Source organism: Mytilus californianus, unplaced genomic scaffold (assembly GCF_021869535.1).
Source record: "Mytilus californianus isolate M0D057914Y unplaced genomic scaffold, xbMytCali1.0.p SCAF_3, whole genome shotgun sequence".
NCBI lineage: Eukaryota > Metazoa > Mollusca > Bivalvia > Mytilida > Mytilidae > Mytilus > Mytilus californianus.
Window position 1 is genome coordinate 91,360,585 of NW_026262679.1, and position 18,026 is coordinate 91,378,610.

Below are 18,026 nucleotides of genomic sequence, written 5' to 3' on the forward strand. Positions count from 1 at the left end.
GTTACACTATAGATGTCTATTTTATATATTTAAATGAACATCTGATATACAACAGTTCATCGGACACACAGGGCTTGTACCTTTATATAGACAAAATAGGCAGTCGTATAGTATGAGTTGGTAGCCGCGACGTTAGCATGGTTTAAATCAATGAGTTAAAGATAGGGATTTGACGGTTTAGGTTCGAATCCCTGTATTCTCTCTGTTGTTCCAATTCTTAAGTTATCCTGTTTTTTTTTCTAAATTTGCATGTTATAGTGGATATTTTTGTAATAATAGCGAGTTTTACCGGTTTTTTTTTTATATTATCATTGTTTATTTCACATGTTTGAAACAAAAATGATAACATTCTATTTGTCAGTTTTTGTTTTATAAATATAGTTTGATTTCATCTGTTTTACTACATAATTTTACAAAGGTTTGTTCAAAAATTCCTATGCGAGAAAATCGTGATGTGCCTAGAGTGCTAGAAAAATTTCGATAACATACTTATTATATATACTTTATATATGCTTTTTGGTCGGGTTGTTGTCTCTTTGACACGTTCCCCATTTCCATTTTCAATTTTATTAGAAATAATTTCGAATATGTCTTATTTTGTATAAACAGATAATATTCATATGCATGGTAATATAAAGATCTTTAAAGGTAGAAGTGTTATATTTGTATTTTGTTAACCAATTAATTGTGATCTGAGATTTATCAATGCATCGTTGGACACGATAACATGGTTATTTAAACTCACTTACAATACCTTCTGATTAAGAAAAGGCTTTAATTTTGAAAAGAAATTAACACAATAGTTTAAGTTATAGATACAATGGATAAGCGTAGATTCGTGAAAAACAAACCATTCGCCCTCCGGGCTCATGGTTTCTTTTTCAAGAATCCACGCTTATCCATTGTATCTATATAACGTAATGTAATGAAATATATCCTTTAATAAAAATAGATTATTATCTAATGAAAATGATATATGCAAATCACTATTTCTGTTCAAAGGAAAATAACTCAATCATATAATAAGTATAACTTTTGGCTACTAAAAGATCGACAACTCAGCATAAAATTTTCGTCAAAGCATTTGCATGTTTATGAACGGACATTGTCTGGCAGCTGCCTGCCTTCCCGTCCGCCCGCCGTACATCCCCAAACCAATTACCGATTTTTCATTTGAAAATCCGGTTAAAAGTTTAACATTGACCGATGGACCATGTAAAGAGGTCAATGTTATATGCTCATAGTATCTGATAAACTGAAAAACCATCAAAACATAACATTGACTAATGAACCATGAAAATGAGATCAATGATATATCAACCCTACCAGACAGACATGTACACCTTACAACCATTAAAAAATTGGCTGTATCACAGCACTGATAATGCTTTCATTTTAAATCTCCTGATTAGATCTAGATTAAACCTGGTCATGATCTTACAAAGTGTATGAAAAAGATGACTGCCACTGTTGTCAATGGTTTTAATGTTGCATATCTTAACCATGTTGCGATTCAGATTTCTTGGAGCATAAAGTATAAAGAATTGTCTGAATTATCTATATTTGCTGATATTTTTCTTGCATTTGTGCAAAATGATTAGGAGGACAAAATTAAAAACAAACAATGTTACAAAAAATATTTTATTAAAAACTTAACAGCCTCCCTAGCATTCACAATATACATTTCCACATAAATCCCACAAATTGTTTACGGATGACATTTTAGTTCAGAATAAGACTTTAATGGTTGATTCAACTGGTTTTAATATATTTTTTTTATTGTAAAACTACTAGATTTCAAAGAGCTTTCTATAATACATATACAATAAAGTTTGAATATAAACATATTTTCAGAAAATTAATATTAAATTTCTTATACATAATTTTGTTTTTTAGCCATTACAAATAAAACATATATTTTCAGACAATATCTTGTTTTTATCCTGTAAGTTCAAATTGCTGCTAATAGGTTCCGATCATAATTTTTATGAAAGAAATCAACATTTTTAGGACCATGACTTCTAAGGGGTAATAAAAATTAATTGTGAAGTTAGAGTAATTTTAAAGACAGTTTAATAAACTGAAACATCAGAATAATATTTTCGGATACAAGGACTGATAAATGAGTACATGTAAAAACCAGAAACTTAGCCAGTGATTGTACTAATACTATTATAAGTCAATTATAATCATTCAGGATTTCCAAATAATCCAATACATTCCTTATGCAAGTCATATGATATAATCGATAATAAACCAATTTTTTAAATACACAACTTTTATACGAGGTATCGTTTTATGAGATCTCTAAAAAAAAAAAAAAACACAAAACAAATGCAGGTTACAAGGTTGGTTAAGGATATTCATTTATATAAGTTGGCTTTCATTGTATACTCTGAAACAAAATATTAAAGTATATGTACTACCAAATACCAATTACCGTGCTTATTTTAGAGTATAATGGTTGTTCTCATTACAGAGTGAATTATGATAACTATCATTCAATTGCAGTTCTACTACACATCACCTCATATTTTGCAGGAAAAAAAATTCAAAATGGCCTAAGTTGCGAAATTTATGCCAACTGAACTTATTCAACTCTCAAACTTGATTCGATATTTACTTTAACATAATTCAGAACTACAAGAGTTCCATAGAAAACAACACACAATGTCTAGAACTGTTATATCAACACTTTGCGTGTATTCCTGACCTGACACAATCTAATTAACTATTGACTAGAGTCACTAGACCCACCAAAACTTTCAAAGGCATAATTTATATAAACAGATAGGTAAACTTAAATCATATAAATAGACAGGTAAGCACATATTACAATAGTATACGGCTGATTTTCTAAGTTCTGTTTTATCTCATAGAGATTTTTTCTCAGTTTAAAATAAATAAAAAAATTAAATTTAAATCATTTACTCATTACTTGTATCAGACTGATTTTTTCTGGTTGAATTAATCAATGAAATCTGTCTTCCCTAGTTTCACATTTTCAGCTGACATACGTTTCAATAACTGGATATGCATGAATACAGATTAAAATAAGTTTTAATTATTGACTTGCCAGCCAATAATACATCAGCTATGTTTTGAGCTAATTATGACAAAATTGGACCAAACTCACAGCTATTCCATTATTTCGCTTTTATAAATTTTTGAATTAAAAAAAAATATTGCTATGTTTTGTCTAAATCATAACTAATGCCCGTTAATACAATAATTAAATAAAATGCTTCGCTGGGCGCAGCTTGATACGACCGCAGAGGTCGAACCCTGAACAGTTGGGGCAAGTATGGACACAACATTCAAGCTTGATACAGCTCTGAATTTGGATTGTGATTATATATTTGACACAGCATAGGTTTCTGACACAGAAAGAATGTGGTCTAAGAACTTCAATTTTTTTAATTTACCTATTATGGTCCAATGTCCAAAATCAAAATACATGGTTAGATTCAGCATATCAAAGAACCCCATATATTCAATTTTAGTTGAAATCAAACAAAGTTTAATTTTGGACCCCAACTTGGACAAACTTGAAAACTGGTCCCATAATAAAAAATCTAAACACATGTTTAGATTCAGCATATCAAAGTACCCCAAGAATTCAATTTTTGTTAAAATCAAACTAAGTTTAATTTTGGACCCTTTGGACCTTAATGTAGACCAATTTAAAAAACGGGACCCAAAATTAAAAATCTAAAAACACGGTTAGATTTGGCATATCAAAGAACCCCAATAATTCAATTTTTGATGAAATCAAACAAAGTTTAATTTTGGACCCTTTTGACCTCAATATGAACCAATTTGATAGCGGGCCCACAAAATAAAAAATCTAAATACATGGTAAGATTCAGCATATCAAAGAACCCCATATATTCAATTTTTGTTGAAATCAAACAAAGTTTAATTTTGGACCCCAATTTGGACCAACTTGGAAACTGGGCCAAAAATCTAAAATCTAAATACATGTTAAGATTCAGCATATCAAAGAACCCCATATATTCAATTTTTGTTGAAATCAAACAAAGTTTAATTTTGGACCCCAACTTGGACCAACTTGAAAACTGGTCCCATAATCAAAAATCTAAACACATGTTTAGATTCAGCATATCAAAGAACCCCAAAAATTTAATTTTTGTTAAAATCAAACTAAGTTTAATTTTGGACCCTTTGGACCTTAATGTAGACCAATTTAAAAAACGGGACCCAAAATTAAAAATCTAAATACACGGTAAGATTTGGCATATCAAAGAACCCCAATAATTCAATTTTTGATGAAATCAAACAAAGTTTAATTTTGGACCCTTTTGACCTCAATATGAACCAATTTGATAGCGGGTCCACAAATAAAAAATCTAAATACATGGTTAGATTCAGCATATCAAAGAACCCCAAGAAATCAATTTTTGATGAAATCAAACAAAGTTTAATTTTGGACCCTTTTGACCTCAATGTGGACAAAGTTGATAACGGGGCCCAAAAATCAAAAATCTAAATACATGGTTAGATTCAGCATATCAAAGAACCCCATATATTCAATTTTTGTTGAAATCAAACAAAGTTTAATTTTGGACCCCGATTTGGACCAACTTGAAAACTGGGCCCATAATCAAAAATCTAAATACATGTTAAGATTCAGCATATCAAAGAACCCTAAAAATTCAATTTTTGTTAAAATCAAACTAAGTTTAATTTTGGACCCTTTTGACCTTAATGTAGACCAATTTGAAAACGGAACCAAAAATTAAGAATCTAAATACACGGTTAGATTCGGCATATCAAAGAACCCCAATAATTCAATTTTTGATGAAATCAAACAAAGTTAAATTTTGGACCCTTTGGACCTCAATGTGGACCAATTTAGAAACGGGGCCCAAAATCCAAAAACTTAATACACGGTTAGATTCAGCATATTAAAGAACCCCAAGAATTCAAGAATAAAACCCCATTGAAATTGATCAAGAAATAAGCAATTTATACGAAGTATCTTCTTTTGCACAATACTGTGCAATTGAATATTTCTTGCTATTGTGCAATACTGTACAATTGACAATTTCTTGCTATTGCGCAATATTGTGCTATTGGATATTTCTTGCTATTGCGCAATACTGTGCAATTGAAGATTTCTTGCTATTGCGCAATACTGTGCAATTGAAGATTTCTTGCAATTGTGCAATACTGTGCAATTGAAAATTTCTTGCTATTGCACAATACTTATTATATAATAATTTACACATCCTGTTTGGTGTGTATCTCCTACCATATCATTATTATTTGCTTTTAAATATTAATCAGAAATAACCAACTTAAAATGGAAAATTTTAAAAGAAAAAAAAAGGAAAAAAAGAAAAAAAAAGGAAAAAAAGAAAAAAAAAGAAAAAAAAAAAATCCCCCCCCCCCCAAATTTTTTGAACCCCCTTATGATTCATCACCCCCAAACTCAATCCCAGCCTTCCCTTTGTGGTATGGTACCTTGCAGTACAATTTCAGAGAGATCCATACACTTGAACACAAGTTATTGTCTGGAAACTAGAAAAATGCTTATTTTTGGCCCCTTTTTGGCCCCCAAATCCTAAACGTTTCAGGCAATTACCCCCAAACTCAATTCCAGCTTTCCCTTTGTGATATGGAACCTTGTAGTACAATTTCAGAAACATCCAAACACTTACACACAAGTTATTGTCATGAAACTAGAAAAATGCTTGTTTTTTGCCCCTTTTTTGGCCCCTAATTCCTAAAATTTTGAGGCAATTACCCCCAAAATCAATTACAGCCTTCCCTTTGTGATATGGAACCTTGTGGTACAATGTCAGAGAGATCCATACACTTACACACAAGTTATTGTCTGGAAGTTACAAAAATGCTTATTTTTGGCCCCTTTTTGGCCCCTAATTCCTTAACTGTTGGTACCATAACCCCCAAAATCAATCCCAACCTTCCTTTCGTGGTATTGAACCTTATGGTAAAATTTCATGGAGATCCATTCACTTAAACTAAAGTAAGAGTGTGAAAACCAATGTGTCTTTGGACGACGCCAGACGACGACGACGACGACGACGACGACGACGACGACGCCAACGTCATACCAATATACGACCAAAAAATTTTCAATTTTTGCGGTCGTATAAAAAGTTAAATGAAATCTATTAATTTCCACTGGCAGCATAAATATAAACAAAAGCTCAAACAAAGTAAAAATATTTGTCTTTTTCACATCTGAAGACAGCAAAACATTTTTAGTTGATATATAATTGTACTCTATATCAAAGTTTTCATGGTCTTATTCAGTGATTACTACTAAAACATCACCATAAACAATACTGATGATAAAGCCACATAGTTCGGTCTTGTATTTAACCTCTAATACCTTCGAATGAAAAAACAACATCCATTTCTCTAACAATAAATCATGATGCAGTAAGCAGTGAATGCAAGCTATAGAATTGTTGAATTTATTATGATAAAAACCTCCACTGAGGCTCAAATTCATTTCACAAGCTTTGAAGTAAAAAAAATTTATTAATAAAGTTACTTTGTGAATTATTTATTGTATGGTTTATGGTTAACAGATACAATAATTAATTCCATGTGATGCCAAGCAGTCTACAGATACACATCAAAGGAACACATTCATTTAAAGAGACACACAAACAATTATTCAATAATTTTTGTAACCTTATGAAACACAGACCAAACAAGTGAATCTGCGAGCTACTGCTCACTAATGATACCCCCGCCCCGCTAAAAGTATAAGGTAAACAGGAAGTTGTTGAGTGATGAATCTGAAAACGCATCACACGGTATAGCTAACTTATATAAACCCTGAAACCAAATTTCAGAAATCCTTGTATTGTAGTTCCTGAGAAAAATGTGACGAAAATTTTCAACTTGGCTATCATGTGTAAAATGATACAAGTGTTTGGTAAACAGGAAGTTGTTGAGTGATGAATCTGAAAACGCATCACAAGGTATAGCTGACTTATATAAACCCTGAAACCAAATTTCAGATATCCTTGTAATGTAGTTCCTGAGAAAGATGCGACGAAATATATTCATGGGACGGAAGGACGGACTGAAGGACTGACGGATGGACGGACAGACGGACAGACAGAGGTAAAACAGTATACCCCCACTTTTTTAAAGCAGGGGTATAATTTTAAAGCATGTAATCAAAATTTATACTTTGAAACCCTTTAATATCATATTATCTGATATCATTTTGATGATATCTTGTCATTTTAAAATATGTTGTTAGTTAATATATTTGTAAAAAAAAAATTAAAAAAAATTAAATTTAAAAAAATGCTTTTAAAACTTCTGTTTTACCTGTCCTAAATAAAATTAACCGAAAAATGTGTCAGCATGTACATTTGATCAGTATAAATGCATGGTACATGTTTCTCTTTGAAGATTGCTTTACACATGTGTTAAAATCAACATATAGCTGCACAGTATAACTATTTACAGTTTTGGTTGTTATATAATTTTCAAAATAATCAATATAATAAAACATAAATATATATCAAAGTTAGTTTAATGCATACTAGTCACTCTTAAAAAATCAATATGGCTTAGTAATCAAAGTGCTTGTGAGCACTGAAGGGTAAAGATTGCTTTCATTTTGCAATTTTCTGAATTTTTAAATAAAATGTTGAATTATATTTTGCTAGGCCAATTAAAAAATTTGAGTAGGAGTAATCTTCCTTTATTCATGATTGTACACTTGTTGTTGAACCTATTCTTATTTTATAACAGATTCATACACAATGCATTACTTTTGTAATTTTTAATAAAAAATGTTTTCTTGACAAGTATTGTAAATCAAATACACATCTTGTTGTAACTTAAATATCAAAGTATAACATATCATCAATAAATTGCATGACATTGACTGGATAGTATCTAAATAATGATCACTTCACTGCACTATTTTGTATGAACTATCAAAGGTAGTGATAATCCTTACATAAATATCAAGTCAGTACCATAGGGTTTTGATGAAATGCAATCTTTACCCAAAAACCAATATATTCTGATAGCTTTAGCAGTGATTTACCTAAGTTCTGTATGAGCAATTTGCATTTCAACACACAAATTATTTTATTTACAATGTAACTCTTGATAACAATCCCCATCTTTCCTTCAAAGTATTTGGTTTTAAAGTTATATTACATCATTGTGCATTTGTTGGGCATAAAATCTATGTAGAAAGGTTGAGCAAAGGGATGAATATCTTAATAGTCTTTTTGCCAATTACATAATTGATTCTGTTATTACACACTTTTAAACAAGTTGTTTCCCTTTTCCAAGAGTAGACTGGTTCTTAACCAAAAAAATGGGGAATGTGCCCATGGGACACAGATGATGCCCCCGCTTTCATATAATGTTAAAAAGGGACATAACTCAAGAACTGTAAAAGTGACAATACCCAAATTTGAACTTGATCTGAGTTTTGTGGTAATAAGCATTGTTTTTAAGTTTATAACATTTAGTTGAGGCAAACTTGTTAGAATACGGAAACGAAAAATTCAGCAATTTTTCCATTTGTTAAGGGACATAACTCTATAACGGTAAAAGTGACACCACCAAAATTGGAACTTGATCTGTGTTTTGTGGTAATTAACATTGTGCATAAGTTTCATAACATTTGGATGAGGCAAACTAAAGTTAGAGAACAGAAACCAATATTTCAGCAATTTTTCCATTTATAAAGGGGCATAACTCTAGAACGGTAAAAGTGACCCCACCAAAATTCATACTTGATCTGTGTTTTGTGGTAATAAGCATTGTGTATAAGTTTCATAACATTTGGTTGAGGTTAACTAAAGTAAGAGAACGGAAACGAAAAATTCAGCAATTTTTCCATTTGTAAAGGGGCATAACTTTAGAACGGAAAAAGTGACGCCACCAAAATTCAAACTTGATCTGTGTTTTGTGGTAATAAGCATTGTGTATAAGTTTCATAATATTCGGTTGAGGCAAACTTAAGTTAGAGAACGGAAAAACCAATTTTGGGACGTACGTACAGACGGACAAGGGTAAAACTTAATGCCCCTCCGCTACGGCAGGGGCATATCAAAATGGGCTGCTCAAAGCTTGATAAGTTGAAAGTGATATATAGTAGTTTTAACCAATTTTGAATGAAAAATAACTATTGATATCAAAAGTTTTAAGCTTGAAAAACTTAAAAGATTACATATTATGCACAGACGAGTTGGCTCTTTTCTCTAGCTCTTCATTGTCAATGAAATTTATGTCCTGCCTAAGAGAAAAATCTCATACAAATGAATCTGTACTTACAAAATCAATTGTGGAATTGGCAAATAGACTAGTGGGAAAATTTCTTATAATGGCTTTGCTTAATGTTGATGAAGAGGGGGTTTTTAACGACCTTGACTACATAAAAGGGTCTTGCACGGTCGGAAACTGCTTAATGTGATAAATGTTCAAATTAATATTTTTCTGTCGGTAGTGTTGAATAATTTACATAAAAATACAGACTTATTTTTCAAGCGTCCATCAATGATCCTGTCCCATCTAGGATGAAGGGATCTATATTGTACATTTAAATGATGTTAGAAATCAGCATAAAATAAAAGAGTATTCATCTGGACATGGAAATGATATGGATCAAACGTATTCAAATATGTGATTGACCATTAACAAGAAAATTGTTTAGTACTGTGGATTCATTTATTTTCGTGGGTACCAATTTTGTAGAATAAGAAAAACTTGCATGTTCATGGCTATTTAATTTCATGGTTTTGCCGAAGTCTGCATACAAGCCTATATAAAATATGTCATTCGTTGAACATTTAATTTCATGGTTTACTTGTACCCACGAAATCCATGAAAATTGGTACCCCACGAATAATAATGAATCCACGGTATGTGAAATGTTTCTTGTATACAGTAACATTATTCATTTAGAAATGCTACTGAGGAAACTTTCTTGTTAAATAAATTGATTGACAATGAGCAAAGTTTTATATTTAAAATTTCACATGATTGACATCCTTAAAACAAAATGATAACAAAGTAATTGGTGACAGTGTTCACATACATAAAGCACTGATCATTGTAGAAAACTGGATAACAGTCCTATATTGACATACTTTATCTTATTAAATATCCTTTACTTTTGAAAAAAAAAATAACAGGGTCAAGTTAAAAAATTTCAAAATAAGAAATGATTTGACATTAAATTTATGGAATTTTACTCAAAAAAACAAAAACCAAAAAATTTATAACCTTTACTATAAATTTTAAATTGACAATGCCAGCAACAGTTAAAAAAAAATATATCCAGCACTTTGCTTCAATCTAAGTACACCATTGATTATACAATGTCTATTTTTATAAGGTAGACATTTTAAAATTAAAAGCGAATAATAAAAAGATATGAATACATTCAAATTAAAAAAGGTTATATTGTTCAATACAAAACATATTTTTTTCCTACTTGACCTTCTGGCCAAAGTAAATTATTATAGTTCTTCCCTTTTTTATGGTATATAACTAACATCACCAGTATGTTTTTGAAACACTTAACATGACATAAACATAACTTACAAATTTATAATAAATATGAAAAACTATAAGTTAAATTTTTAATTTAACATGTGCATGTATTATAAATTGACAATACAAAAACAAACATTAACAAATTGAAGCACCAACAAGTACCGTCCATATCACAAAAGATTTACTCTACTTTAAGTAATTTACTGTATTCTTCTTGTGGTTTTGAAATCCATTCTTCTTTAACCTTGTTTCTTTTCAGCATACCATCCCTATAAAACAATTATGGTTGTTTTTAAATTGAAACTGTATGGAAGCAGTGGAGGATTGAGGAGGGGGGGTTCCGGGGGTTGGACCCCCCCTTTTTTTTGACGATCAATGCTTTTGAATGGGGACATATGGTTGGAACCCCCCCTTTTAAAAATGGATGGATCCGCCCCTGGGAAGTATGGAATGTACTATACCTTTTAGTGTCATCTACTTCCTGTTTGCATATACATATACATGTAATTTGAATTTTTTTGAAACATTTAAATATTTGAAAGATTTTCAATAAGCTGTCTGAAATGAAAATTTTCATCACATATTTCACAAGTACTACATCACAGAATTACTTCATATTTAGCTTGGCAGTGATCATTTGTCAGATGTGAGCACTTTTCAGATCTGCCAGATACCTATTTCCTGATTTCTGATACTTCGAATTACAAGTGGGGTATGCCTAGAATGACAATATTATTGATTTAGAAACCATTCATTCACTTTTATTAAAATAATTTCTATTACAGGAATTTTGAACAACTCAAAGATTACAATTTAACCTAATTAGCAGAAATAAAGTGAAGCTATTAAGTTCATTTTCACAATTATATCTCATATAGACAAGTGCTACCATTAACCATACGTCTATTTCAGTTTAACCTGTCCTCAAATTTGAACTCAAAACAAATAGTGAAATTCAAACCTATGTTCCAACCTACAAATTGTAAGGGACAATACGAATGAATAAAAGACTTGCTATAAAAATGAGAGTCAATGATTGAGATCACTTTACCATTTACTTTCTCAGAATTAAACTCTTAGTTAAAATAAGAGTGTAAATCACTAACCTGTGTAGAATGATTTTGTGTTTAAAACTCAATGAATACTAGTATTCTATAAATAATTGTTAACTGAAAACCTTTCCAATTATTAAGATAGATTAAAAGTTCAAGATTTTAGATAAACCAGGAACATTATGAAAGCACATTTTTATTAATAGCACAAAGCATTTAAAAAGGAAAAGTAAAAATTACCAATCTAAATCAGCAAATCCTCCTTGTTTGACTATTTCCTTTTTAACACGACTTGCAAAATGAATGGCATCTTCACCTTCCTGGTAAATAATAAAAAAAAAAAAAAAAAATTGAAAGAATAAGAAATAATAATATCAATGTATAGGCATACTTCTTTTTGATCATTCTTTTTCTTTTTCTCATTGTAATTAAAAATGAATATTTTTATAAAGGGTATATCACAGGGCTTCCAAAACGGTCATATATTCCAGAATTGACCGAAACTTTCATAAAAAGTCTGGCTGCTCTCAGCCTCAAACGGTCAAATAGAATTGGTTTGCCACTTTTTGTTATTCAAGGTATTTTCATAGAACCATCATTTCAATTTTTACCAACTATCGATGGATAAAAATGTCCGTTTGGGCATTTTAGTTTATAATTGTGGCAATCTATTTCACAAAGATATTTCGGTCATAATTGGGTTTAATAAAACAGATGCAGCATATTTCAGATACTTTGAAGTGTCTCAGTTAGTCTAATCCTCTGGGTACATAAATGTACGGCTTGGTTTTTAGCTTGTGTACATCAATACAAAGCAGAAAAAAACACGTTTTCTTTTATTTAAATAACAACAAGCTGTCAAACAATTATCCCTTCAATAAGTTATATTGAAGCCATAAATCATTCACTGATTACAGGTTGTTACCTTTGATGAGGTGTCTTTAGCTTGTATTAATCAATAGAATTATTTCGATTCTAATAGGACAAATATGGCAATTGTTTTGGATCGAAGCGCTCTAGATGAAGGCATTATTTGCCGTTCCCATAAATAAACACACTATTAAATTGACGTAACAGACCGGAGCAAACTGAATAAATGACATGCTAAAACTATTTACAATAACATATTTAGATAGGTTTGGATGAATCTATATGATAATTGTACTTATATGTCTTATATGTATACAAAAAATGGCTTATATAACACATTTAAGCATCGTTTGTTTATGTTTCCTTGTTGTGATAATTTTCGGTTTCACAAGCGTGTATTTTCCCGTAAAATGCTTATATTCTTACGTCAGCGTTCTATCACGTCGGGTAGCTCATTCATAAAAAAGCATATGACGCGGGAGTAGGATCGGAACAGCCCAAACAATATATTCATATTTTACCACGGGTGTGTACTCAAAGCGTTTGAAGAACGTCATGTTAGAATGATGCATAACAATGGACATAAAGGTGATAAGGTAAACGAGGTCAAACATGTAAGGGTGTATGGAACAACATCCTATTTAATTACGCTTTGTAGATATTATTTTAAATGAGCATTCAGTTTTAAAAAAAGTATCCTGAGATTTTAAAATAATTCTTCAAATAAGAATATTTATAAATGAATTTGTATGATATTCATTATTATATTTAAACACTGCACATCATGTTAAATACTGGGGTACGCTAAAGGGTATTCAAAGTTATTTTCTTACATTTCAGCAGTTTGCATCTAATTAACTTAGTCTGAAAGATTGAAATTATAAGAAATACGTTATTAATATGATTTGATGAAAAATTTAAAAAGGTTTTAAACGAATAATCGCCAGAACCACGTTGTTTGAACTAGTACACGTGTGCACAAGTGCGCTGGTGGGAAATTTAATTATGCATCTTAATTCTTCAAAAATGCTAAACTTATTATTGATACCTTTATCTAACGTTCATTTCGAGTATTTTCTTGAAGAAATAACTTGGAAAGAGCTACTTAACTCAATCATGCTTTGTAAACGTACATGGATTTTACGTATCCGTCTCCGTTCCGTGATTTACCATTGTCAAGTCAAGGTATTAGGAAAATGTGCTTTTTAAAAATGAAAGTAAAGTTTTTGACAACGTTATTTTGCACAAATAAAGAGTCTAAGGCAGAATAAGAACGCTGATGTTGCTTACTTCAAATGATTGCACTTTCAATTTAACAGTTTACGTCAGAACATCGAATTCATATCAAAGTAAAGTTAAATATCGTTTGAAAGTCAATCATTGGTTATATGATGGCCAACTGATTACCATAATTGCCTTTTGTTACTAAGTCTAAAGGGATTAAAATCGGGTTAAGATGTAAAATGTCCGGCCGGCTCAAATATTTTTTGGAAGCCCTGGTATATCATGAAGCAATATTAACCAATAGTGCATGCAAAGGATATGTGCACAGCTATCAACTTCATAAAACTTTCCTTGTTGATGGATTATGAATACTGCAAATTATAAATGTATAAACGAAAAATTAAGCACACAGTCGAATAACACAATGAAAGGCAACAACAATACATAGCTCCATAGCTACAGGTAATAAAAAAAAACAAAAAAAAATTGGGGTCAAAACTCTAATTTGGCATTAAAATTAGAAAGATCATATCATAGGGAACATGTGTACTAAGTTTCAAGTTGATTGGACTTCAACTTCATCAAAAACTACCTTGACCAAAAACTTAAACCTGAAGCGGGACAGACGGACGGACAAACGAACGAACGCACAGACTGTAAAACATAATGCCCCTAGGTGGGGCATAAAAAAAAGATATATCGGGAAGAAAACAAATGCCTCTGTTTGATGCCCAAACATAACAGGCATAATGGAAAAAACTACAAACAAAGCAATGGTATTGAAATTGTGTAAGTATAAGGTCTGTGATTCAGTGAAAAGTATGTCATCAGATACAAAATGTCAACTTTAAAGTGAGAGATTTGTAATTATAGTAAAAAGTGCATTTTATACAGCTGCATACTAAAAAATAGTTCAATATTTGCAGGAGGGAAACAAAATCATGAACAACTTTATATGTATCCACAATTACTGACAAGGATAGAACATATGTTCAGAGAGAGCATATAAAACTTAAACAGTTACTTTTCACTATATGGAATCAAAATCAGAAAACTTTGAATGCAAGGAAGCAATATATATTCTTATAATAAATTCAACAACTACAATGTCTTTTCTTCCACTGTATTATGAGAAATATATGTAATATCTTGTTTATCCAAACATAACTTTTGACCCCTGTCCTTAAACACATCTTTATTTTAAAATTGGTTTTGGTCAAAAAATGGTTTGAAACCAGTTCAATTTTCCATTATACAATTAAAAAAAATTTCACTTTACGAATGGTCTTTTTTTAATCATTAGTAAATATTCATTCAAAATAATATCATGAAAAGGAATAACACTATTTTTCTGTTTATTTGAACAGATCAAAATGATTTAATAACTGATAGAAAATTATTTGATTATTCTTATATTCCAGATTCCAAACTGGCAAATACCTATTACATTAATATTGCAGTTAAAAATTGTAACAAAAATAAAATATAATACTTTAGAAATGAAATTGTGAAAGATAATTTTCTTACCTGTTTATCCATGGGTGGTAAATACCAAACATCAGCTACTAGTGCCCAACTTGTTAAAATCTCCCAAAGATGTCCCAACATGCCCATTTTACTGCTGTTCCAAAAGGCATCACCAAACCGTAAATCATACTAAAGTAGCAAATAACATAGATTCAGCAGACGACACAACCATAGAAAAATACTCTTGGAATTATCATACATTGTACTACAAAATGTACTAAAACACAATGAATTTAATATTTATATTTGTTGAAATTCATCTTTTATCAAATATGAAATATGGCTGAAAAACTGCACCATAAAGTAATCCATAAATACACTTAAAATTTTAAGTTTCAAGAACTGAAGAGATTAAAATTTTTTTTTAAACATTCAAAATTGTTAATAGATAAACTACATGAAAATATGACATATCTCAAATGCTTTTTCAATTCAAAAACATCTTAGGAGTGGGAACATATTTGATTCTATGACCCTCTAACCAACAGAATTTTTTTCTTTACATTGTATAAAAGAAAAAAATTCCCTCTCTCAGCATATCAAAAGAAGGGCCATGAAGGCCTATATTTGCCCCCCCCCCCCCTTAAAAAATATCAAAATTTGTAATATAATATCTCAAAACCAATACAATTGTACTGCTAATCAAATATGCATATTTAAATAAATGTTTTTTCTGTCTATTCTTGTCTTTTGTCAAGTTTGACAACATCTAAGGTTTGAGATTTTTTTCCTAGTTTTTAGCCATTTTTCTGGTTCAACTGCAATTTTAAAGCATATTTCCTTCTTAAAATAAAATGCTTCTCTGAGCCTGATAAGACCGCAGAGGTCGATCCCTGAACAGTTGGGGTAAGTTTGGACACAATATTCAAGCTTGATACTGTCTGAATTTGGATTGTGATTAAATTTTTGACATAATATAGGTTTCTGACACAAAATAAATGTGGTCAAAGATCTTAAAAATCTATTGCTGTGCTATTGCACAATACTTTCAATTAAAGATTTCTTCTTGAAACTTTTCAAAAATTTTGAAGAAAAAAAATTGGGAAAAAAATCCCCCTCCCAATCTTTTTGACCCCCCTTGGAGTAATTACCCCCAAACTCAATCCCAGCCTTTCCTTTGAGGTATGGAACCTTGTAGTACAATTTTAACACTTAAACACAAGTTATTGTTTGGAAACTAGAAAAATGCTTGTTTTTGGCCCTTCCTTGGGAAATATTCAAACTTAAATGGACTAGCCCTTACGAACTGTTCTGGATGAAAAGTTTGTTAAATACAGAGCTTAAGCTTCACAATTAAGTGAACACAACTGTACTTACTTTAATAGCGACTGGGTGAATTCTATCACTGTTTTCAAAACTGCCTTTTTTAAACATCATAACTGATGTATTATTTATACAGGTACCTAAAATAACAAACAAATAATTCAATCCCTGTCAAATCATAAAATGTCATTACTTCAGACATTTTAAGTGTGTTTGTTTAGTTTTAGTTTCCTATGTCCTACATGTTTTTTTTTCATAAAATTTTATTGAATCTAGTTAATGATATATAATTTTCTATGGAGTATATATATAGCTTTGTATTTACCTTCTGGGAAAATCAATATTGGTAATTTGCTTTTATCTTCTACATGGTCTCTTAATCTGCAAAATAGTTACAAAGAAATAAAAAAAATAATCAAATAATGATGTTTCAAGTGCAATTTCTACGAATTTAATTAGAGGTTTCACAAATTATTTATATCAAGAGAAATACAGAATGTTTTGTTGTAATTTGTGACTATGACGCTACTAATTTCTGTTTTATTTCCCAAGACTTTTAATCAAAAACATTCAAATTTTTTTCAATAAAATCATCTAGTGAAGAATTAATAATACTCATTGCTTTTTTTCTTAGCAAAACTCAGTGGCGGATCCAGGGTGGTTCCGGGGGTTGGAACCCCCCTTTTTTTTGGGACAATCAATGCATTTGAATGGGGACATATACTTGAAACCCCCACCCCCCTTTATTCTGGGTTGGGAACCCCCCTTTTAAGAATGGCTGGATCCACCACTGAAACTCTATTACTAGCTCGGGAAAAATATCTTCAAAATGGGAACACAAATATGCACATTTTACATTGTGTGGGTTGTTGTCTAATGGATGTTAAACTCTACATCATTATCATAGTCCAAAGAATACTATATCATAATTAAATAAACATGTATTGAACATATATCTGATTACATTTTGTGATAGTAAAGACAGGCGTGATGCTTTAAACATTCACTGAGGTGAGACAACTTGTGTTCTTATAAATAAATATCATCTTGTCAAATATTTCTTGGAATAGTCAGTTTCACAACTTTGTAACTAACGGTCCTGCAGATGATCTCTGATGATGTAATTGTGGTAGGAATTGGGAAGACCCCTTTATGCCTCAAGTGAAGTTCTAGGAAAGCTGCTCTTGTGTGTAGCCCACCACTTTAAAGGATATATATCAGGACTTAGTATTTCCAACTGAAGGATTATAGAGATATTTTAAACAAGAATTCAGAACAAGCATACAAAATGTTTTTTTTAAACTATGATTGATCAGTGATTTCGATCTGAGGTCTGTTAACAAGATAATAAACTTTATGATAAGAGAAGGATAATGTCCTTACCAAAATGTATTAGTCAAGTATCATTTTGATACTCAATACTACCGATCAAAAACTCAGGTATTTGAGTGCTTGTTCACATAAATAATTATTTCACTCATATTTTTTTTTAATTTTCAAAGCTTCTTCTTTACACTTACCGGGTAAAACAAATCACAGGAATGTCATGAT

General features: G+C 30.7%; 1 protein-coding gene across 4 annotated transcripts in view; it reads right to left on the bottom strand.

The window, feature by feature from the left end:
- LOC127735401 (glycerol-3-phosphate acyltransferase 3-like) overlaps window positions 1-18,026 on the bottom strand; it is a 92,507-nt gene that overhangs the window by 52,201 nt on the left and 22,280 nt on the right. Inside the window, exons 11-16 of one of the 4 annotated variants that reach the window (XR_007998381.1) lie at window positions 16,801-16,856; window positions 16,530-16,615; window positions 15,213-15,341; window positions 11,832-11,911; window positions 4,463-10,808; window positions 1,628-3,803 (exon numbers count right to left, since the gene is read on the bottom strand). Coding sequence is in view for 1 of the 4 variants with exons in the window: in XM_052245578.1 (XP_052101538.1) it covers window positions 10,721-10,808; window positions 11,832-11,911; window positions 15,213-15,341; window positions 16,530-16,615; window positions 16,801-16,856 (439 nt within the window). In the remaining 3 variants the exon portion in view is untranslated. Of the gene's footprint in view, window positions 1-1,627; window positions 10,809-11,831; window positions 11,912-15,212; window positions 15,342-16,529; window positions 16,616-16,800; window positions 16,857-18,026 lie in introns of those variants that run through there. The other 3 variants (XR_007998380.1, XR_007998382.1, XM_052245578.1) reach the window with 3 other exon arrangements.